This window comes from Glycine soja, chromosome 8 (genome assembly GCF_004193775.1).
Source record: "Glycine soja cultivar W05 chromosome 8, ASM419377v2, whole genome shotgun sequence".
NCBI classification, from domain to species: Eukaryota; Viridiplantae; Streptophyta; class Magnoliopsida; order Fabales; family Fabaceae; genus Glycine; species Glycine soja.
Window position 1 is genome coordinate 17,348,025 of NC_041009.1, and position 25,134 is coordinate 17,373,158.

General features: G+C 31.6%; 1 protein-coding gene across 3 annotated transcripts; it reads left to right on the top strand.

Moving 5' to 3' along the window:
* The first annotated feature begins 4,683 nt into the window (after window positions 1-4,683).
* Window positions 4,684-15,460, top strand: LOC114422467 (protein TSS-like). Of its 3 annotated transcripts, XM_028388831.1 has the most exons (24): window positions 4,684-4,770; window positions 5,051-5,139; window positions 5,313-5,380; window positions 5,471-5,563; window positions 5,715-5,787; window positions 7,644-7,973; window positions 8,059-8,123; window positions 8,245-8,376; window positions 8,597-8,638; window positions 8,721-9,242; window positions 9,318-9,472; window positions 9,682-10,189; window positions 10,451-10,513; window positions 10,606-10,707; window positions 10,939-11,259; window positions 11,336-11,428; window positions 11,545-11,646; window positions 11,745-11,849; window positions 12,092-12,225; window positions 12,331-12,514; window positions 12,603-12,734; window positions 12,878-12,990; window positions 13,075-13,150; window positions 13,560-15,460. In XM_028388831.1, exons 2-24 carry the CDS (start codon window positions 5,070-5,072, stop codon window positions 15,201-15,203), a joined length of 5,127 nt encoding a protein of 1,708 aa, XP_028244632.1. In that variant the 5' UTR covers window positions 4,684-4,770; window positions 5,051-5,069; the 3' UTR covers window positions 15,204-15,460. The 3 variants fall into 3 exon arrangements, with proteins under 3 accessions (XP_028244632.1, XP_028244631.1, XP_028244633.1); XM_028388830.1 differs by lacking the exon at window positions 4,684-4,770 and having other exon boundaries at window positions 4,865-5,139; XM_028388832.1 differs by lacking the exon at window positions 4,684-4,770 and having other exon boundaries at window positions 4,865-5,139; window positions 5,316-5,380.
* The last annotated feature ends 9,674 nt before the right edge of the window (window positions 15,461-25,134 follow it).

Below are 25,134 nucleotides of genomic sequence, written 5' to 3' on the forward strand. Positions count from 1 at the left end.
TTAAACATTGTACCATCCATTTCGACATCTTTACAACACGGGGGTATTCAGAACCTGTCAAAAAAAAAACTTCGGGTAGAGCTAAGTTAGTGAAACGGGATAAGTTGTAAACACTCCTAATTTTACCAAGAATCTTTGATAGGTTAAAATTATGACAAAAATACATTATAAAAACATAATTGCTTAACTTGTATGTCTCATATTCTTTATCCCTTGATGTAGTAAGAAAGTGAAATATAGTTGCTTAATTATATGTCTCATATTCTTTGTCTTGATGTAGTAAGAAAGTGAAACAGGACAAGTCTTAGACAGCCCTAATTAACAAAACAAGATTCTAAGAAACAATGTAGTAATATATATAGCCATGACTGCACTTTTTGCTTTTCCATCAAACAATCAGAATTCAGAAGTCATGATACGTTGGTTGCAAACTCTTGGTTGCGAGTGAGACAAGAGTTTAATGAAAGGAAAGTAGCATGGTTGCACGAGAAAAGAAATAAAAGGTGAGTTAATATTTCTTTCACTTTCTTACTACATTAACTGATAAAGAATGAAACATTCAAATTAAGCAATTATATTTCACTTTCTTACTACATCAAGGGATAAAGAATATGAGACATACCAATTAAGCAATTACATTTTTATAATGCTTTTTTGTTATAATTTTAACCAATCAAACAATAAACACTGGTTGCATTGCTCATAATTTTTTTTATAATCAATTAATAAGAAATTATAATAAATATGATTTTAAAGATAATTATTATAAAAACCAATAAATTTTCTTTATATATTAAATTGTGATGGGATGCGGTAAAATAAAAAGCTTTTATCCTACAAGTGCACGTATTATTTAATACATAGAGAAATGAGATATCAGATTATACTAATTTAACTTTGACAACTATTAAATTATTTTTATAACTTGATATAAAATATGATTTTTATTAATTTAACTGTTAAATTATATGTATATATTACTAAGATCATTTATGTTAAATTTTATAAAAATTGAACGACAACACGCAGATAATCAAATTATCTATATTTTAAAATATTTGTGTTATATTGATTTTAATTTATATAAAATAGATAGTAAATAATTTTAAATTAATATGAAATTTTGTATATGTAATTCATGTGAAAAGAATTTTTAATCTAATATAAGTTTTAAGAAAATATTATCCAATTGAAAGATATAGAATGATATAATATTTATTAAAGTTACATCGTTATATATATATATATATATATATATATATATATATATATATATATATATATATATATATATATATATTAATTTCCATATCTCCACAGGCCTATAAGTTTTCATCAAAAGACATCATAAGAAAAGGAGCTGATCTAGGAACCCAATCAAAGGCTTTTGGAAAAGATAGTACAATGGGAAGAAGAACTACTTAAAAATAGTGTGCGTAAGTGGGTTATTATATTAAAGATTATCTTATGATTCTACAAATCGCTTTGACAGTAACTTTTTTGTTTATACTATTATTAAAAATTTTAAAACATTTGTTAGAATTTTAATCTTAAGTATGCGACAGTATTTTACGTTTATTCTCTTTTTTTTCGAGGTTACAAATTATTTCAAATTGGAAAGAAGGTCTCCTTGGCTCGACCTCGTTATCTATGTACTTTCTAAACAATTTTAGTATTATTAGTTTATTACGCAGACACAAATTGTGGACTTTCTAATTATATATTAAATACATTTTCGGTGAAACATATTACTCCAGGTTGCAGTGGGAACTGAATAATAATATATAGACACTTTATATATCAGATGCTTCTTCATCAACAGTTATTGAGTTAGACTCTTTTAAAATATAATGATGCAATGTTTGGAAAAATAACACATTTAGTGATTCATGTAACCCTTAAATCATAGAGCTTATCACACTTGATCCATTTTTTTTACACACTCACATTGCCTTTGTTTCATTTACTATCCATGTTATTTTCATTCCATAGTTTTATAGCATAATAACAAAATGTATTTTGATTTTAAGAAACATATAACAGGAAAGATTATGTTAAAAATGTTTTAATGAAACAACTCATCTCCTTAAAGCAATCAAAATGTAAAGTTTGTGCATGTATTTTTTAAGTCATGTTTTTTTAATATGTCTCTGATTATTTATTTGTGGTCAATTTATGCTTTTAGTTCCTAAAAAAAAAACTTTGACGATCATCCTCATAAATTTTCTATAAACGTTTTTAGTCCCTGCTCTAAACTAAAAGTTAGAGTAAAATAATCTTGGTTCGTATGAAAATTGCTAACCAATCCATTATATTTGTATATCTTGTAGTGCTCAGAATACCTCTACAAATATATGATTCCTTGAAGTCAATTGCTCTCTAGGTTACTTTATATTTTCAATTATTTTGATTAAAATAATTAATCGAACTATTTTTTTTATTTAAAAAAGTTCTAGTCGCTGAAATTTATAAATATTTAGTTGTTCATTTCTTATTTATATCTGTTGAACGGATCAATTTTAGTAGTATATCGATTTTTAATTTAGACGGTTATCATTGAAGTCAAATAAACGGTAATTGCACCTTGATGATCACGTTTGAGAAGATCGATCACCTTAATCACCCAAAGTTACATCATTATCAGGCAGGAAATTGAAGTTGAAGTTTATGCTTACTTGCTTGGTTTGACATGTCTTTTAAGAGGGGAAAAGAAATGGTATGATGATTAAGGTGGTGGAGTTAATGAAAATTAATGAGTATTGAATATGCTATGTTAAATATTTTAATTATTATGCCTTTAAATGATTTTTTATTTTTCATATGATAATAATTTTTTAATGATTTTCTTTTATTGTGTTTCATTAACTAGTCTTTTTAGATAGTAGTTAATATTTTCCTTATTTTATTCTATCCTTTATTTTGGAGAAAAAAATATTTTTTTATCTGTTATTTTAAAAGTTTAAGATAATATTAATTTTATTTTCTAATTAACACATATCAAGGAGAGAAACAACATTGTAGAGACAATTAAAATGTTTTTTTTCTTAATTAAAAGCAATTAGTCCCTCACATGCTAAACCACAATTCAAATATATGTTAGAAAACATATTTGTGTATAGTGTCTGGTTGTATTTTAAACATAATTTTCTCTTAAAAAAATATATGTGACAAACCAATAAATATTATTATATCAAATATTAGAGTAGTAAATAAGAAAGATAAATAATATATCAAGAAAACACAATTAACTTTGATAGATATAAAATATTAAACATATTTCTTAATATTTATTTTGTAAACTTAAACAACAGATAAAAACAATGAAATATTTTCCTAGAGTTATGTTTTTATAAATGTTAAACAAAAGTAAACAAAAAAATCAAAATGGGTAAAGTATATTTTTGTTTCTTTAAAATATTTTAAAATGTTAATTTTAGTCCCTATAATAATTTAATATGATATCAGGACCCATTTGATGACCAAAATAGGAGGGGCTCTCTTCTAACTAGATAGGATAAGAAGACTCTCTCTCATGACATTATAAATATATGTTTTTGAAATAATTAAATATTTAATAAAATGTATTTAAATAGTATTAAATATATATGTTTTATAAAAATGTATTTAAATACTTTTATTTAGTATTAAATATTTAATTATTTTAATAAAAGCATTAAATATATATGTTATATAAAAATGTATTTAAATACATATTTTTGAAATAATTAAATATTTAATAAAAATGCATTTAATACTTTTATTTAGTATCTTTAAAACACTTATTAGCAAGGTTTGTCACTTTTTTAATACAGAAAGATTCATAAAAGGATACAATTTTACTAATTATTTGTGTTTGATCTCTTTAAGCAAGATATTGGGTTCAACCATTATGAATAAAAAAAATATGATTGGAAGAAAAGATTTCAGTAGAGGTGGTCAATCAAATTTTTTTATAAAAATTAGTCATCGATAAAATTATTGAATATTTTACATCATAATAATTAAAAAAAGGATATAATTTTTTTTTAAGGATCTCACCTGTTTCTATGCTTTTCTTTTGACAAAAGAGAGATGATTTTGTAAGTTTTACTATATATTTATATACATTTTAATTCTTTCTATATACATTTTAATTCTTTCTATATAAAACCAAACTAAATATGGAAAAGTATATCCATATATGGTTTAATTTACAAGATGAAAAATCAAATAAGAGAATACATAACTCTTTTATTAATTTATTTATTTTCATCATTTTATTTACTTCCATATTCCCATAATGTTACATATTCCATTTTGATAGTATAAGATACCAAAAATAAAGCGAAAATGATTGAAGGTAGGGAGAAAAAAGAGAGGCATATAAGTGATTGACTAATAGTAAATGCAATTACTAGCAACCAATAAGAAGATGACAAGCTTTGCTGCATGGGGTTCAACAATAATGTACTTGGCCTTGAACCTCTATTTGATACCAGATCAACGGTCTACAGATACTCTGCACAGAAGGAACCAATTGAAGGTCCAAACATGTGATAAAACAAAAATGTATCTGCCACACACTTTTCTGCCACGTGGCAAACAATCAACGGTCAATTTCCCTTTCCACTGTCCATTTTGTCTTTAGCCTTAGCGCAAGTCCATGCCCACCTCAAACTTTCTTATAAGTTTAATCACTCAGATATAAATATAAAGAGAGAGAGAAAAGAAGAAGCTATCAACTTATTAGCAACAAGGAGAGGCCACAATTGCTCTCAAATCCTGAAAAAGGTTAAAACTCGATGACCCTTATCCTATCTTCTTCTAAACAATTTTACAAAACAATATATCATTCTCTTCTCTATAACGTAAATTTTCTTTGCTCTCTTTTTCTTCACTCTCTTCCTTCCTCTCTTCATTCTCTTTTTCTTTTCCCTCAACTTTATCAGTCACTCAGTGTTGTTTTTTCCTTTCTAGTACAGTAGTACCTCTTTCAGCAATTGAGTTTGGGATTGTTAATGAGTTTTCCCTAGTATTTTCTGTCCAAATTTGCGTTTTTTGTGTGTGGCAGTGTCAAAAAGAAAAAAAAAATGCCCCCGAGATCAGGAAAAGGGAAATCAAATAAAGCAAAGGCAGAGAAGAAGAAAAAGGAAGAGAAAGGTTACACTCTTTTTCACTTGTGGATACAGAACATCAATATATATATATATATATATATATATATATATATATATATATATATATATATCAGATATTGATGTATCCTCCTTTTGCTCTAAATAGTCTTATATAAATTAGCTTTCTCCAACTTTTTGTTTTTCTTGTGTTTTTAGCAGCAGCAGCACCTTCTCTTGTTGACATCATTGTGGTCACCCCATATGACACACAGATTGTGTTGAAGGTACATATCTTATTTCACATTCTCCAAAATTGTTGCATGTCATTTTGTGGTTTGATGTCTAACTATTTGTGTGATGAAATTTTTCCAAAGGGCATCTCTACTGATAAGATACTTGATGTAAGAAAACTATTGGCTGTGAAGGTGGAGACATGCCATTTTACAAATTATTCTTTATCTCATGAGGTTGGCATTTTTTTTAGTTTAATTGAGTATTTTTTTTTTTCTTCATTATTGTTAGATTAATGATATTTTATTCCGTATCTGCCAACCCTTGCATCTTTCTTTATTTTCCTCTTACATTTACTATGCTGATTCAAAGTTGTTCCTCCTTTAGGCCAAAGGGCAGAGATTAAATGACAGAGTGGAAGTTGTTACCCTAAAGCCATGTCTTCTAAGAATGGTTGAAGGTAGGTGTACTTAGCATACTTGTCATTCAGCACCAACTACCAATTGTGTCTTATGTGCATGCGCATTTAGTTGAATCTACCGTTTCTGGGTATATATTTTAGTGACTTTTAAATGCACTTCATTGTATTTTAGTTAAGAGGGTAATAAGTTTACAGAGAGTTAGGCACAAATTATGCATTGAAAATAAAAAAACTCTAAAGTTTTAATTTATTTTTAATTAATGTTGATCCGATGGTTGAAGGGGTAAATATAAATAATGAAGGATGTTGAGTCGGAGTAGTTGCCTGGTTTTACCATTTTAGTTGTAGTCAATGCTTCCAAACATATGGTATTTTTTTTTAAAAAAAAAATAGAACTTTAGGAATTTTTGTAGGTACGAAGTTGAATGCATAATTGAATAAGTTTTTTTTTTAAGTAGAATGATGCATGAATTTAAACGGAATTTTATGGAATACATGTTAGGTTAAACATTGTCTACACTAATGTCAAAGTCTTGGTTTGAATAATAATTACAATGGTGTTTGTGAGGATTGTCTGCTCAACAAATCACGTGACATATTAATTTCATTAAGTGTTCTTTAAACTGAAAAAAATTATTTTTCTTTTAGTTATTTAGTCATTTGCATATCCTCTAAGGCAATGAGACATGTGGAGTAACCTGGCATAAAAGTCATGATTGGGGTGCTCTTTATTACCTACCATATTAGAAGAGACATTGCTCCTTAGAATATATAATCTTTTAATAATTCTTGAAATATACTATTTTATAACAAAATAAACGAATCATTTTTTGTGGGCGTCAAGTATTTACGGCAATTATTAAAATGATTTATAAATAAATAAATTTTAATCCTCAAAATATGTCATTTATTAAAAATTAATAAATTATATAATTGAAAAAACATTTCGCTGCGGTTTCTTTATCTGTTTTTCCTATTGGTTATATATTTATGGTGTTTAATGCAAGCGAAAACTGCAATTCATCAAAAAATCTATATACTTATTGCTATTTGGAAAATACTATTGTCATTTTCATAATCGGTGATAATCTATTTTTGTGTCATTTTCATAATTCGCCCAGGATTGTTGTTATCATTTATTCAAGTTGCATTTCGATGGAAGACCAAACCCCACTTTGCTCTAACAATCGTAATCTCATAATAACTCTGTTTGAGTTTATAAGAAAATAATAATTTAAAACTTAAAGTTTTTTGTTTTTAGAATAGTCGTTGAAAAGATTACACTGATAATACATTTTTGACATAAAAAATTAGAAGTTTTTTTTTTGAAGGAGAAAAATTAGAAGTTATTAACTATGGAGAAAAAGAACTGATTATACAATGATTAAAAAGCATCACGTGACTTTTGCTCTACTTTTATCGCACTATTATTTTTAAGTTTTTTCTCCCAATTTCAGTGTCACGGGTGAGCTACACGCAATTTGTTTTGAACTATGTTGCTAGCATTACTGTTTGCTTTAATAGGGAGTAAAAATCAACCTTTTTGTCGTTTAAAGTGTAACTTGTCTTACAAAAAGAAATGTGTTGTCACATTATTTCTTAGAAGTAAATAAATTTTAAAAAATCTATTTAAATCTTTAAATTTAATAGTTTATTCTTTAAATATATGTTAACATTATCATCTATGGCACGCATTTTTTAAATTTTGGATTAATGTAATTAATGGCTTACAATTTCATAGACTTGTTTAATTTTTCTTCTTAATTTTGGATACTGACATTATACATCTTCAAGAATTAAAATGATAGTTTAGTCTTTGTTTTAGTCATTTATTGGGGAATGAGATTTTCTTATTTACTACTTATATATTTGTTTGTTTGTGCCACTTGTTACAGAGGATTACACAGATGAAGCCCAAGCAATTGCGCACGTGCGGAGGGTCTTGGACATTGTGGCCTGCACAACAAGGTTCGGTAGGCCTAAGCGGAGCGTATCAAGCCCAGAGTCAAGGCCCAAGAAAAACGGTAAGGCCCAACATCAGAACAAGATGAGTTTGAGCCCACCGGGGACACCGAATGGGGAATCCCGGGTCGGGTCACCGTCGTCGGAGGCGCCACCGTCGGCGATATCGGAGAACGTGGGGATGAAAGCCATTCACCCGACGCCAAAGCTCTCAGATTTCTACGAGTTCTTCTCCTTCTCTCACCTCTCTCCACCCATTTTACGTGGGTACCTCTTTCTCTTTTTCTTCCAATTTTCTTAATTAAAGAGAAAGTCACAAGCTTAACAATAATGGAAAACATGTTGCAGGTTTGAAGAGATGTGAAGTGAAGGATGAAGAGGATAGGCGCAAAGGAGATTACTTTCAGCTTCAGGTTTTGTGTTTTTTTTTTTCTACTTGTCACTTAAACTGTTAGTGTTTATGGTTGTTGCACGTTGCATGTATCTGAAGTGAGAAATTGTTGTTGGTGCATGCATGAACATTGAACAATGAAGATTAAAATATGCAATGGGAAGGTAATAGAAGTGGTTGGTTCAGAGAAAGGGTTTTCCACAGTAGGGAAGCACTCTCTGCACAGCCACACCTTGGTTGATCTTCTCCAACAGCTCAGCCGTGCCTTTGCTAACGTATGTTTCTCTTTTTATTTGCTTGTCTTTTTAAATTACTTAACTCCTTCCTGTCTTTATTTTGTGCTTTTTATAATCGTGGATCATGCTCCCGCTACATAAGCTTGCATGTCAAGCTATCATAAAATTAGTTATAAGAATTTGATCTTGAGCAAGTACTTAAGTAGTTTGATGTTCTAAGTTTTAGCTAGCTATTCTAACAGATGACTAATCAACGCAGGCATATGAATCATTGATGAAAGCCTTTTTGGAACGTAATAAGGTACGATTTTCATCAAATGAAATTGATTATTTTCCTTTCTTTTTAAAAAAGGTATTTCTCTAACAACTTATATTTCCTTCAGTTTGGAAATCTTCCGTATGGATTCCGAGCAAATACATGGCTTGTCCCTCCATCTGTCGCCGAGTCTCCTTCAAACTTTCCTGCATTACCTGCTGAAGATGAAAACTGGGGTGGTAATGGTGGTGGCCATCAAAGAAATGGCGCATTGGATCATAGATCATGGGCTACAGATTTTGCAATACTGGCCTCCCTTCCTTGCAAAACTGAGGAGGAGAGGGTGGTTAGAGATAGAAAAGCATTTCTGCTTCACAGTCAGTTTGTTGATACCTCAATATTTAAGGCTGTTGCGGCTATACAGCATGTCATGGAATCCAAGTCAAATATCAAGAGTGAATTGAATTCTTCTCCGGGTTCTGTTCTGCATGAAGATCTCACGGGAGACTTATCCATTATAGTCAAACGTGATATCCAGGATGGAAATACAAAGTATGATTCTATACTGGATGAATCTAGCATGCATGAAGGGGATGCTCAGAAGAATTTAATCAAAGGGTTGACTGCAGATGAAAGTGTAATTGTTCATGTAAGTAAATAACCCACCTTGCAAGGCTATATTATGATTTTTTGATTGTTCATTTTTCCGCCTTGTTGATTACAGGATACTTCTTCCTTGGCTGTTGTTGTTGTACACCACTGTGGATATACTGCAACAGTAAAGGTTGTGGGTAATGTGAACGTGAGGAAGCCTGAAGTCCGGGATATTGAGATAGATGATCTGCCAGATGGAGGGGCAAATGCCCTCAACATAAACAGGTTTGAACAATAAACTATTCCATAAATGTTATATGTAGATGATCTCAAAATGGTAGGACTTTTAAGTTACATATTATGAAACATTTTATTTTTTCTTTCTCTATTGGTTGATTAGATGCATTACAATGCAAGCAGTGTCACCTATATAGATGAATATTAGTAGCAAATTCGTGATGATGATGCTTGACACATTTTTATGATGTGTGCAGTTTGAGGGTACTGCTTCACAAGTCTGGAGCTGAGACATTAGAAGGGACTTTATCATCCCTATCAAATTCGGATGACTTAGATGCTTCTAAAGTCCTTGTTAAGAAGGTGGTTCAAGAATGCATGGAAAAGATAAAGGGGGAGCCAAGTGCTTCAAAAAGGTCTATTCGATGGGAACTTGGTTCCTGTTGGATTCAGCATTTGCAAAAACATGAAACTTCAACAGATAGCAGTTCCAAAAACAAAGAAGATGGCAAAGATGTTGATCAAGCTGTTAAAGGTCTTGGAAAGCAATTTAAATTGTTGAAGAGGAGAGAGAAGAAATCAAATAATCTAGATGGTGCAGATTTTAAGGAGCAAAATGACTCTAGACTTGCAAACATGGATGATGTTGCTGATAAAGTTGAGCCAAACAATGATGACTTAAGTAACTCTAATGAGCTAGAGAAACTACTTTCTGAAGAATCATTTTTGCGTCTCAAAGAATCTGGAACTGGTCTTCACACAAAGGTTTGTAGAATATTTTGAAGATTGTGATGCTTCTTCATGTTGGCTTATTCTCATGTTGCTACTTGCTTTTCTTTTCTTTTTTTTAAGAAAAAAATTAACCAGTACCTTTGTTACATCTTGTGATATTGTCATATTCCAATTTCTTTTTTTTTACTCTATATTTTAGCTTGTGTTGGGTGATATTTATGTTCCTATGTCTATGATAATTCATCCTTCATATGTCTTGTACCTATCATTTCAATTAGTTTCTTCTGGTAACAGTCAGTAGACGAGCTTATCAGCATGGCGCACAAGTTTTATGATGAAGTTGCCTTGCCAAAGCTGGTAACATTACATTTCTCAAAGGATTTTTGAATTTCTTTGAATAACCCAAAAGTTTTAGACATGATTAAGAACCAAATGTATCACTTTTTTAGGCTATGGACTTTGGATCACTTGAACTTTCTCCAGTCGATGGTCGTACACTGACTGACTTTATGCATTTAAGAGGATTACAGATGCGATCTTTGGGTAAAGTGGTGAGAATGATTTTCTCTATTTCTTTGCTTCCTCTAGAAGCATCTTTGCTAACTGAGGATGACCCTTCTGGATCTAGTGTTAGTAATGTTCTTTCTATCTCTTAAGCATCTACTGCTTGAAAGCTGCTATTGTTGTCGAAATACCTTGCTAGTTGAACTACTGTGAATCAGGTTAAAGCTATTTGGTAATATAGTTTGCTTTTGTTGGTTCTAATTTCTTGTGTGAATCAGGTTAAACTTGCAGAGAATCTGCCACACATACAATCCCTTTGTATTCATGAGATGATCACTCGAGCTTTCAAGCATCTACTTAAAGCAGTTATTGCCTCTGTTGAAAATGTAGCTGATCTATCTTCAGCCATTGCATCAACACTGAATTTCTTACTTGGTGGGTCTCGAACAGAAGATACCAGTGACCAAAGTTTGAGTGATGATCATAACCTCAGAATTCAATGGTTACATCTGTTTTTGTCCAAAAGATTTGGGTGGACACTAAATGATGAATTTCAACATTTAAGGAAGTTGTCAATTCTCAGAGGGCTCTGTCACAAGGTATCAGTATCTCGTCATCTTGTTCTATTTTTTTTACACGAAGCTTTTTATTAATTGCAATTGTTTTTGTTCTCAGGTTGGATTGGAATTGTTTCCAAGAGATTATGACATGGAGTCCAGTAAGCCCTTTGGGGAAAATGATATTATCAGCCTGGTTCCTGTTTGCAAGGTGAGATCATGTTTATGCAATAGTCCCCCCCAAAATATATTCTCTGTATAAATGTATAATTCATTAATTTTCATCTCATTAAACCATTTACAAACAAGATAAATTTTTTTTTACAGCATGTTGGGTGCTCCTCAATAGATGGACGCAATTTATTGGAGTCTTCCAAAATTGCTCTTGATAAAGGAAAGCTTGAGGATGCTGTGACTTATGGAACAAAGGTACAAATTACTTTCATTAGTCTCTACATGGTGCATCATGTCTAAGTTTACTAGTTATAAATGTGGCACAGTGTTTTGACAATAATATCATATTGCAGGCATTAGCTAAGATGATGGCTGTTTGTGGACCCTATCATCGAAATACTGCAAGTGCATATAGTCTTCTAGCTGTGGTTCTCTACCACACTGGAGATTTTAACCAGGTAAAGAATAGTTCAGATTTATGTCTCAGCTAGTAGGGGAAAATATTGTTTCTTTTGTCTCAAGCTACTAGGGGAAAGAGATGAAAGAAAGGAAAAGGAGAAAAATGTTATAGACTTGCTGAACCTGCATATGGTTGGTTTTTATGCATGCGCTTGACTTGAGGAAGTGCTGCATCCTGCATGGCTGTGTGCACCTGTTTGAAGGAAAATATTAATTTATTTATTATTCTTTCTTTATTTAGGCCACCATCTATCAGCAAAAGGCCTTGGATATAAATGAGAGAGAGCTTGGGCTTGACCACCCTGACACTATGAAAAGCTATGGGGATCTTTCTGTCTTTTATTATCGTCTGCAACACATTGAGTTGGCTCTGAAGTAAGTTCAACTTTATGGAATTGGTTTAGATGTTTAAGTTATGAATTTCTGCTTGTTATTCTGAAATTACTATTTTCTCATTGATCTAAATCTATCTTTTGACAGGTATGTTAATCATGCTCTATTCCTTCTACATTTTACATGTGGGCTGTCTCATCCAAACACAGCAGCAACTTATATAAATGTGGCTATGATGGAAGAGGCCATGGGAAATGTTCATGTGGCACTCAGATACTTGCATGAAGCTCTTAAATGCAACAAAAGATTGTTAGGAGCAGATCATATACAGGTCTTACTTTCTCTCCCTCCCCCTCCCCCTCCCCCTTTCTTCCCCCATGGATGGAACAATTCTTTATACAGTATTTTCCATGTTATAGACTGCCGCAAGCTATCACGCCATAGCTATAGCTCTTTCATTGATAGATGCATTTTCTCTGAGTGTGCAACATGAGCAAACTACACTAAAGATACTTCAAGCAAAGCTTGGATCAGAAGATCTTCGTACACAGGTCATTTCCTTTTCTGATAGTAGTGCTAGAATACGTCAAAGAATATTGGTCTAGGATTGAACTACGCATTGGCAAACTATGGGGATTGATAGATTGATTTGTTTAATGTTACCATTTTCATGAAAGTTTTTTCCCCAATGCAGGATGCTGCTGCATGGCTTGAGTATTTTGAATCAAAAGCCCTAGAGCAGCAAGAAGCAGCTAAAAATGGAACTCCAAAGCCTGATGCATCCATTGCAAGTAAAGGTCACCTGAGGTACTAAACATGGTATCCCCCATTTACTGTGTTTCAAACAGGTTGTATTTCAGGGTATATATATATTTAACCTCTTTCATGCAGCGTGTCAGATCTCCTGGATTTTATTAGTCCCGACCCAAAAGGAAACGATGCTCGGAGCAAACAGAGGCGTGCAAAGGTGGGCAAATATTTTTCTATATGATGTTTATCTCAAAAGTAACTAGATAGCATTTCCTGTGGTGACTTGCTTGTAACCAACGGATCCAGTACTAATTTGATCAAATATATACTATGTTCTCATGATATGCTATGGTAACTCTTGATTAAATACCTCTTGTTCCAGTTTGATTGCCCACATCGTACTGTCCTTAAGGGAAACAAGAAGACTATGTTCCAAAGATTTTGGAAGTTTTTACCTTTATTAAAGTCAACTTTGAACGGCATGCAACCTATTACATTCTTTTGGAGTTAGCTTATAGTTCTAGGTGAAGTGCTATAATAGTTTAATTTCAAATCGGAAGTAATTTTGAAAACCTTTGACATCATTTACCATATTTTGTATTTGACTTGTTGCTTTTATTTTCCAGATACTCTCAACAAGTGATGACAACAGTCAAGAACATGACGATGCAATAGCCAATGAGAGCATTCTTTTTGATAACTCAAAAGATGCTCCAAGTATGACAGAAGTCAAGATAGAAGAAACAAATGGCAAACTTGATTCTCAAGTACAGAAAGAAAATGGTGATTTCACTAGGTACGGACCAGTGACAAGTGAACCTGTTTATGAGGCATCATCTGATGAAGGTTGGCAAGAAGCCAATTCAAAAGGGCGATCAGGAAATGCTGCTAACCGCAAGTTTGGACACAGAAAGCGACCTCACCTATCAAAGCTCAGTGTTAATGGTTCTAATAATTACATTTACAGGGAAGGCAGTTCTAGGAATGAGATTACTTCGCCACCACAAAGAGGAGTTCCAAAAGTCATGTTAGACATGTCATCTCCATCTAGACAATCAAAATCTCGAAACTTAACTTTGAATGAGGATTCTGTTAATCATTCAACAAAAGCTTCTGTGTCCAAAATTTCATCTCCGGCTCTAAGTTCCTTGGCTTCAAAGTCTATATCCTACAAAGAAGTTGCTCTAGCACCACCAGGAACTGTTTTAAAGCCATTGTTGGAAAAGGCTGAGATGGACAAGGTTAATGCTGAAGATGAGATATGTGGCAATATAGCTGTAACATCAATAAATGAAGGTACCTGCCAAAGTTCCATAACTAATACAGTTTCTCAGAATGATGAAACAGAGGAAACTCATGAAATTGAACCTCAACAAGAAAGTTCTGGATCGGAACTTGAGAAGGTTTGTGCTTCTGATCAGGAAAAACCTACAGAAACAAATGGCAGTAAGCTTTCGGCTGCTGCCAAACCTTTCAATCCAGGAATGTTGTCCATGTCTCACCATCTAAATTCAGCTTCCTTCACAAGCATGTATGATACAGATGTTAGTCAAGGCATGCACGTGGAGCCTGTGCTTCCCCCTGCTGTTGCTAGGGTCCCTTGTGGGCCTAGATCACCTCTGTATTATAGAACCAACTATACTTTTCGCATGAAACATGGTTCTACTAAAGGTCAAACCTCTATCAAAGAAAGAAGTGGATTTGGGTCTCCAAGAATAATGAATCCGCATGCGCCAGAGTTTATTCCCAGAAGTGCTTCTCAAATAGAAGCCAAGGATGCCAATTCAAATGTTTCCAATGAGCATAACCCTTTGTCTGACGAAGGCATGCCAGAAAAAAACAAGCTAGATGAAAATTTTGTTGAAATCAAGGGGAGCTCCACAAAAAACAGTATTTCTGAATCTGAGAAGTCCGAGATAGCAAGGCAGATATTGCTCAGTTTTCTAGTGAAATCTGTCAAGGAAAATATTGATTATGTGGATGAGTCTAAGGATGATGAAGGAAAAATTGAGAACTTGGAAAGTTGTTCTGATGAAATTACCAAAGACCGTGCTGTCATAAACATTATGTATGGAAATGAAGAAAAGAATAAGACAGTGCCTCATTCCAGTGATAGCGTTGAGCCAGAGAAATTAGGAGTTACTGAAAATAAGAATGGAGATGGTGAAGGGTTTATAGTTGTCTCAAAGAGGAGGAAAAACAGGCAGAAGATCACAAATGGAGTCACAGAATTGTACAACCAACAGTCCATTTGTGCTTCAGTTCGTTGAATAGAGTTAGGAAATAAATAACCGATATTGTCTCTCCATCTGAGTGTTTGTCTAGCCAAAGCTCTGGACAATGGACATCATATTGTTAATAGTTTATAACTTCATTGCCTAGAATTTTGGTCATTCAAATCATTTTGTTTTTTGCCAATATAATAAGTGCATTCGGGATTTGTTTATTCTCTGTTATAGTAGGTTTTGTTCTGATACTTGGAAATTTTGTTTTATCAATAAAAAGCTGATTGGCAACTTTTTAATCATTGTTAGTTAGTATTTAAATAATGTTCAATTGTAGCATAATCATTGTTAGTTAGTATTTAAATAATGTTCAATTGTAGCAAATATTTTATCAAAGCATCAACCAATATTCTTCTTGATTTTCAATGGAGAAAAAAATACTACTTTCAAGCTAAAAAAACCTGATTCACATGACAAATATTTAGATTAGTCTTGTCCTAATCACTGAAATGCATTTTTTAAATTTTTGTACCATCTCCTATATAACAATTTTTTCGTTTGTTGCAAGTTTCCCAACTGACAGGCAACCACTGTTTGTAAAATGTCATTTGGAACATCTGTAACCTTGGTTTTAGGTGGATCACTTATTAGTTATTTGGGGCCAGTTTGTAATCATTATTTGAGAAGAGGAAGTTAAGAGTTTCATCGGATCACTGCTAGCATCTGATAAGCTATTGACATTATATGTCTCTTTCGCATGTTTGGGTATTTTGGCTATTCTGAGAGGATTGCTGACATGTTCATCCTAAGCAACTTCATCTCTAGGCAAAAGGTCTGCAATGACTAGGAAGAAGAAAGATTGAAATTGAATTAAAGTATTAGACATGAGAATATGGATGAAGAAAATCATAATTGATAGGGATAGTAATATGGGACTGCAGAAAGTAAGGAGTTTGCAAGAAGCAAAAAGCATGAGACCCATGCAGCTGGCATAATACGTGAAGGAAGTGCACAGCACTGGCATCGTGCTTTCTAGAAGATATGTAGGTAGTGGAATGAGGGAATATGGTTGTTAGGATATTCCAGTTTGTTATCTTTTTTGTTTTGCTTGTGGGGCCTTGTTCCCTGGACAACAGCTATATATTAGATGGATTTGCTCTTCCAATATCAGAGAAATATAAAAGCAAGTTCTCCCTTAGTCTCTCTCTCCCTCTTCTTCTATGGAGGTTCTTAGCCCTCGAAGTTAGGCTGTTCTCGTTCCCAAGCTTGGTTCCTAACAGTAATCTTGCTACATACACTTAACTTAGTGTGACCAATCTTGCAACTTTCCATTCAATGAATCATATATCAGAATATAAAGAAGCTAAGTAAAATTGAGAATAAGCACCTATCCCTTTTATTCTTATTCAACTAGACAACCACCGAAGCTTGAGGCTATAAAGCAATAAAAGTTTGTCCAAAACTTCAGCAGGATTAGGCAATTGTACATGGGTGGTGTAATCATACCTACACGAGGACAGGAATGGTACAATGCATTGCTACACTGCTTAGTCTTGAAGAACTAAGCATGTCAAACTGCAATATCTCAGGACCCCTTGATTCTTCACTGACCAGCCTTGAGAACCTCTTAGTAGTTCTTTTGATCACAATGCTAAAATCCTTCGCTAATTTTTGAAATCTGACAACTCTGAACCTTAGTTCTTGCTGTTTGACAGGAATATTTCCACAAAGATTTATCTTATATAGACATATCATTCAGTAATGGTCATATAGACCACTAAACTGCATATAGATAACAGTCATATATGTATTGCAGTCTTGCATAAGTGTGACACTCTCTACCCCCACACAAATATATACTAATAATAAAAGAAAAAATAATGCAAAATTAATTAAAAGTTTTAAAACACATTTAAATAAAAACATTTAAAAGGATAAAAAGTTTACATTCACTTAGTGAAATCATAATAGAACTTGTTTAAATAAATAATAAAATTATTTTGGCTCAAAACAAGGTCGTCCATTCTGAATGAAAAGAAGTTATACTAAAGCATAAAACATAAAACAACTATATCATTCATGTAATTATAACATATGAAATAAAACCTTATGCTCGATGTCACATTTACCAGAGCATTTTCCTATCACAAGCTAAGTTTCTCCATCTCCAGCATAAAATTCATCATATGTTGGCTCACCTCGAACAAAATGGTAATCAGCCTAAACACAAACACACACCGGATGTGAGTTATCATATTTCTAAATAAAATACGGATAAACAAAAACATAAGCAAAATACATTATATAATTATTTATAACATAACTCAACTTAATTCAATCCATGCTACTTCACCACTTTATCATTTAAAATTCATATTTCAATCACCAATCACATTACACATGAATCACACACTCGAGTTAAAACGTAACAACACTCATCAATTTCATAATAAACAATTCACATGTGTTATGCAACAATTATACTAAGACTCAAGTTTATATACAATGTGGTATCATGTTAGTGAAAAATCACTCTAGGGCGCTTAGGAGTACATAACAAGACACACCACACAATGGGTATGTCAGGTCACTCTCACTAAGTAAAATCATAAGGTGACCAGTCAGAGTCACTCTGTTTTGCGAGAATGTTTCAAGGATCAACATAGGCTTAAAGGAGCACTCAAACTGAGTGTCTTTACCTTCCTGATTAGGGTCTCACCTTCCTGATTCAGGTTCAACCCCTAAAACAATTTTTACACGCAGACACTATTAATGAATTATACAATACACACGACCTCCCACTTGTGTTTTAAACACATTTAATACATTGTGCTATAATTTTACACTTCAGGTTCCTAACTTGAACCCTACTCTTTTCTTTTAACACTTCGCGTATAAATATTTTTTTCCAAGATAAACATGAGTCGGGTTATTATATAATTCATAACTCACAACATAAGTAATATCACATCAAGTATTAACCACTAACTTATTCACAACCATATCTCATGTCCATAATTTAACATCCCACAAATTAACTAACTACAAAATATACTTAACAAATGGATAAACATGTATTATAATAATAAAATATATCTAACTTCAAAACTTATAAATATATTTACATGTAGCAAATATGTGTAACTCACCACTATATCAATACATGTAATACTATATATATATATATATATATAAACAACAGTAAATATAAGTATATCCTTAGATAAAAACAAAATATACATATATACGTAGATAACAATCAAAAGTTTCTATATATATATACGTAATCCTAAACGCATTCCAACAAAGCCATGAAAATTCAGAAGAACAACTTGATCTCCTGCAATGCACCATCATCACGAAAATTAATCACAATTTTTTTAGAATTATTTCAAGAGTAAAATACAATTTGATAGAATTTATCATTAACAGAAAGGAGAAAATGTTATGAGCATCTAAAGAAAATCATACAATAAAGGAACAGAAAGAGCACACTCTCCTTACGGTACATTTCTTCTTACTTAATTCATCAATTAGAAAAAGGTCCAATTTTTTTTTAAGATTCTCACTCAACACAGGAACACGTCAATTTCACAACAATTTCGCATCAGGACACCAATTGGTCTGTCATACACAATCAATCCGCAATTTAAAACATAAGAACAAAATTACATTTCATAAAATAATCCAAAAAATGATACTCTAAGGATCCCTACACATGTCCATCCTATTTTCTAAGCGTGAGTAACTCATCCTTTAACTCGAGATAATCACTCAAGCATTCTCTGTTAGTAAAGGTGGCATTTTTGGTGCTCTCGAGAGCTCCTCCTCCAGTTGCTCTATTAAGATTCTTGAGAGTAAGAGAAAAAGGAACATAAATGTTTTTTTTTTTTTTGCAAAGTTGTTCAGGTTAAAGTTCCTTGAGAATTCTAATGACCTAATCTTATTCATTTGTTTATTTAAAAGAAAAACTAACGGACGACTGTTATAATAAACACAGTAAAAAAATGACTGCTCAAAAAATTTGATTATTAAAGGGGTTATCAAGGGTGTTCAAATCTATAACTATTAGTAATTAGACTCAATACCATGTTAAATCATCAATTATCTTCTGCCTAAGTGATGAGGACATGACCAAGAGCAAGGGCAAGGATTCACTTGAAGGACTTGGAGGGCCTATGACAAGGGCTAGAGCAAGGAAAGCCAAGGAAGCTCTTCAACAAGTGTTGTCCATACTATTTGAATACAAGCCCAAGTTTCAAGGAGAAAAGTCCAAGGTTGTGAGTTGCATCATGGCCCAAATGGAGGAGGACTAAATGACACCACTTTGTCTCAATTTTATAGTGTTTAGTTTGTTTAAATAATGGCTCAATCCTTGTAAAGTTGGCTGACCAAAAATATGTTTTGGGTTAATCAACTAAAAGGGCTTTAGTAGGTTTAGTTCAAGTTGTAATAAGGACCCAATTGGCAACCTAGGCATCAACCTTTTGGGAGACCAAATGGTGGCTGACTTGTTGGCTGTTGGGGGTGACTTTTGGTTGCCACAATTTCAGTTACACTCAGCCATTAAGTTTTTTTTTAATTCCCTAGGTTAATGGCATTAAATTATTTTAATTCTAGGTTAGTGGGTCATTACTAAAATCTGTTGTAAAGCTTCTATATAAGCTGAACCATTTTATCAATAAACACAAGTTGAGTTTTATTCAGAAAATTAGAGTTTATCTCTTTTATCTTAGTGAGAGTGATTCTCCTAAATTCTTGAGTGATTCAAGAACACCCTGGCTGTATCAAAGGACTTTCACAACCTTTGTGTGTTGCCCTCGCTGGAAAGAGTGATTATTTCCTTCCTTTCATCTTCACCCTTGTTCTTTCAAACCACAATTCCAGAAAATCCACCTCTGCCCAGAATTATCTCGTGGCCATAACTTCCATTTTACGCATTCAAATTAAGTGATTCTTGAGCCTAAATTGAATTTCAAAACGAGACCTTTCACCTCGTTTTGGAATCACCTCATTTGGATCCCTATAGCTTCAGTTATTGTCATTTCTATATTTTTGTCCAGCCACCACTTAACATATGTTTTACCATCCCATTCATTCATTTTATGCCAAGAACCACCTTATTAAAACCCACGAAATTAACCACCTTATTTTCCATCCTTTTCTTAATCAATTTCCGCATTTTCCATCAAGGTTTAATCCTAGACGATCCTAAGTCAGCCCTTGTGCCATGAGGATTCATATCATTGTTAACTTGCATTTTACTAGACTCATTATAAAATTTAATTTTAAATTCAAAAAATTAAACATATAACAAAGATCCGGTGCATAGCACGGGTTACCATCTAGTTATTATCATAGTAAACTTTTTTCTCTTATAAATTACATATATCTTTTCTTAAGATAATTCTATTTAAGTCAAACTATTATAAGTAACAAAGTTTTGTTTTAATTATTGAACATATCTAAAATTCAAATTGCCGGTCTACTGAAACAATCTCGGTGCCCATGGTGGTATCATATCTTTAAAAATTAGCTATTAGTACCTCAATATAATTACAACTTTAAAATATTTCTTTTGTTGTGTTGATTGCTATTTCTTTTTACCTCGACGCTCAAAATATTTATGTATTTGTTATCAACTGGCTAATAAATTTCGTGGTTATTAGTATTATTATGACTTAAGGTTGACGCATGACTAAGAAGTGGTGGCAACATTTAGCGTTCAGTCATTTTCTTGAGTTAACAATCGGAGTCCAAATACAGAGCATGTTTGTTGAATATTATCCACAACTAGAAAGACATGAAGTTTAGTTTTGTGAAGCAGCTCAAGGGTATGAGGTCTTTTTAATGGACTCAATGTGGGAAGCAAATCATGGTCCAAACCAACTGCATAATAAAATTCAACAACACTTAACCCCATTGTGAAGATTATGATAGTTAACCAAATCAGTCACGTCACGTATATAGTTAACCCCATTGTGAATAATACAATAAATGCTATTGGTTTCATTTGCTCTTTCTGGATTAGACAGGAGTCTAATACCACATTAGGGAAGAGCTCTACTTGAATTGTGAAGATATTTAAATAATTTGTCAAATAAACTTGAGGCACATCACATCTGAGTGGGTTATAACCACTGCATAGCAGAATAGCTTGAAGGTGAAAACGCAGAGCAATCATTATAGTCATCATGGTGAATCATATCAGTTTATGACTTTTGGATGGTGGGTTTTCTAAACATTGTTTGTCGAAAAGGAGAGGATCAAAAAGGGCCAAAGTTATTGGAGTGATTTACTTCAAAATATTTTATATCACATTAGATGATATGTACCTTCTTTTTTTGGTTGGATGCCGGGGGATGAGCTTGTTTAATTGTTCAATCACTAACAAAGCCACAAAATTCGCAGTAAATTATTATGAATCGGTGTGTACAAAATTTGTACAGAATCTAAGTGGAACATGATTTCGTTATCATCATTTTAATAAAGTATATGTATTGTCCAATTAGTGACATGAAAACCTCCAATTGCAATAAAAATGTCATACAGATATCATATTCTTTATGGTTTCAATAAAGATCTTTGAATTCCCCATCTTAGATAATTAGCTGCATTAAATTAAGCAAAATTTGCTTGTGACTATTCTCTGCTTTGAACATCTAGGTCAAAATGTGTCAAAAATAATTTCCAAGCAATTGCTAGGTAATTGGGAAAATGAAATTCCATCCCGATAACTTAGAGAAAGAGGAAGAAAAATACTTATAATGTAGAAAAAAAAATAGTAGTTAAACAGTTAGTTTCGAGATAAGATGGTTTAACTCAGGATAACATTTACTTATTTTTATATATTTATTCACTTAAAAGAAGTGAAATCGTAGTAAAACTACCACGATTTGTAGTTAAATTAGAGAAATTACATCTTCCTCTCTAATTAGTTTGAGAGAAATGCATAGGCACAAATAGAATTCATAAAATTATGATGAAACAACTTTGTAATTGATGTGACTGAGAAGAGCAAACTGTGACATAATATAAGGTGAATTAATATCACTAGGGTTAAATGCATGTATCTTTGAGACCCTGCTGCTGATTTGATCACAAGTAGGACCCTAAATTATGAAAAGTTACCCAAAAAATCAGGAAAAGAATACAGTTCAAGGATTATTTTCTCTGTTAGAGTTGGATAGTATATCATAATCCAAGTGAAGAGAGAAAAGTTCATTTGTCTAAGTTGATCTCATTATCAGATCAACACGTCCAAATCGTGTTAGCATACATAACAAAAGATTAGAACTTATGCGTTTCCCAGCCCAATGGATAAAAGCAGGTGACCAGAAATATTCGATAATTAGAAATTTTGTGGAAGCAAAGATATCACTTTCAAACGGAAATATGTACTTGTAACTTGTAAGTTATAACCTTTATAGATAGATAGATAGAGGGAGAGAGACGCGCGCACACCATAGTTATTTGGGTAGGAACATTGAGTTATTTATTTATAAAAAATAAGAATAATAAATATGCATCCTTATATCTCATTTAAATGATGATTTTTTTATGAGGATTTAAATGATGAAAATTAAAAGATAAATATACATATTTTCTTAAAAAATTTCATGTGATTATTGATTAACTTATTTAACCCATTACTATATTTAAATTTATATAACTCTCCAAACAATAATTCCACATTTCCACTCAAGCGAGTGTATGACTGTCTGTTACTTATTACTTACAAGTATGCATTTTGATTATTTGTATTTGTGCATAATATAGTAAACATAATAATTGTTACAAAAGTATATATATATATATATATATATATATATATATATATATATAATAGTTTGATCATGTCGGTTTGTCTATGATATACTATACAGATAAGTAAATGTAAAAAAGGCTGTAAATGCAGACTAAAGAATCCTACCCAGATGCAAAAACCGACATAATCCTGCTGCAGAAAATTACCATCATACATATATGAACGAGGCTTCACCATTATCGGCGTCTTTGATTTCTTATCTGCACGAATTCTCAAATATCAAAATGAAAAAATAATATATATATATATATATATATATATATACATATATATATATATATATATATATATATATATTATTACATTCTGAGCAACGTATAAGTTAGATTCTTTTTTAACAAAACATACATTATATGATGAAATATTTGAACATCATGATTCAGAAAACTACAATTTCAGTATATAGATGGTATAAGAGAAACTATATTCATATAATAAATATATAACAATTAATATAAATAAGAGAGACATATAGAAAAGAGAGATAGTATAAAATGGATAATACGACACAAAAAGGTAAAAAATGTTGTATCATTTCTCTTTGGTAGAGGGGAGAGCCAATTATTAATATGAGACGATAATAATTCTTATTTAATTCAACTTTTGTATTGTGCATCTTCTTATATCAAAATCAAACACGTTCTTTGAATTTTGCATATATGTACAATTTTTTCATGTCAGAAAGACTTGATTGATATTTTTCTAAAAACAACCGCACAGCTAAAAGTCTTGCAAGCAACATTTTGATCATAAATAAGGTTTTCTGAAAACAAAAGTTTATCTGAATATAATAACAATATCAGAAATATTAAGATTTTTTATCTTAAATTATAGAGCATAAGTGAATTTCACACTCATTCTTAATTTGTATTACGGATAAGCGTCTTTAAACATTTATTTACGTTTCAACGAAACTATGAAAGTAATTAATCGTCACTGATCTGTCGAGATAGTGTGAATACAAAAGAATTAGAGTCTTATTAACAATCAATATCTTTAAGACATTGGTTAATAAGTTAAAAGGAAAAAAATATTATTTAATATTGACATTATAAGAAACTAAAAATTCATAAATAATATAATTTTACATATCTTAATAAATAAAAAATTCTTCTTTTAGTTTCTTAATTAATACCTAAAACACGATTATCATTTGCTTAATAATTAAATTAAGAACACAGATTTTCCTTTGTATTCTTACGTAAGACACGGTGGTGCAATGATTGTGAAATGGGCATTGGTAATGATTGTGTAGTCTAACTAAAACGAGAGACCCTATACCTAGCTTGTTCCTATGAAATTAGTTTAGAGTAGTATATCCATATTGGGGATGAAAATGAACTGATAAGAACTTTATTTATTTATTGTTGCTACACTACCCTCAAAGTGGAACAATTTTACCTTAGTTTAAGTTTAGGAAAAAAAACAAACAGGGTGTAATTAGCTATAGTAATTCTTTCAAAAAAAATAGCTATAGTAAAATGTTCATCATGAAAGTGTTTTAGATCTCTTATAAGAGAGTTCACTAATTATATATTAAGTTATGAAACAATTTACGTTAATGGTCGACAAAATTAAGTAATGTAAATAAGTGAAATTAACAAGTAAATGTACTAAAGAAGAAGAAAAATCGAAAGTTAAAAGTTAAGATTCGAGACAAGTATTCATTAACAAGATTATATGTCATGCAACTAACTTTTTTCTAATGAGTTTTATATTTACAAAAAGAAAATTTCCAAATATTGTATGTCAAGCAACTAACTTTTTTTAATGCCTACTTTCTTTTATTTTTTTAGGTTTAATTAATGCCTAATTAATTTTTCTGTTTAAAACATTATTAAGATATTCGATTTAAATGAGACATATTTTAAACGATGAATCTCTTCTATTATACACCCGCCGCTGGTAAATTAAATGTAGATATAAGTAAACTTTTTGTTTATTCATCTATTTTCAAGTTTATAGTATGTCTGTCTTATTAGAGTACATTATTGAGCCGTATATTTTTTGGATTCAACCAGAAGCAGTAATTGCTTCAAAAAAGTCAAGTACTGTTGAATTCTGAAGATGGCATGGCATAGCATATAGTGTACGTTAAAAAGAAAAGAAAAAAGGCCATTAAGAAACGAAGAAAAGAAAGGCAAAATC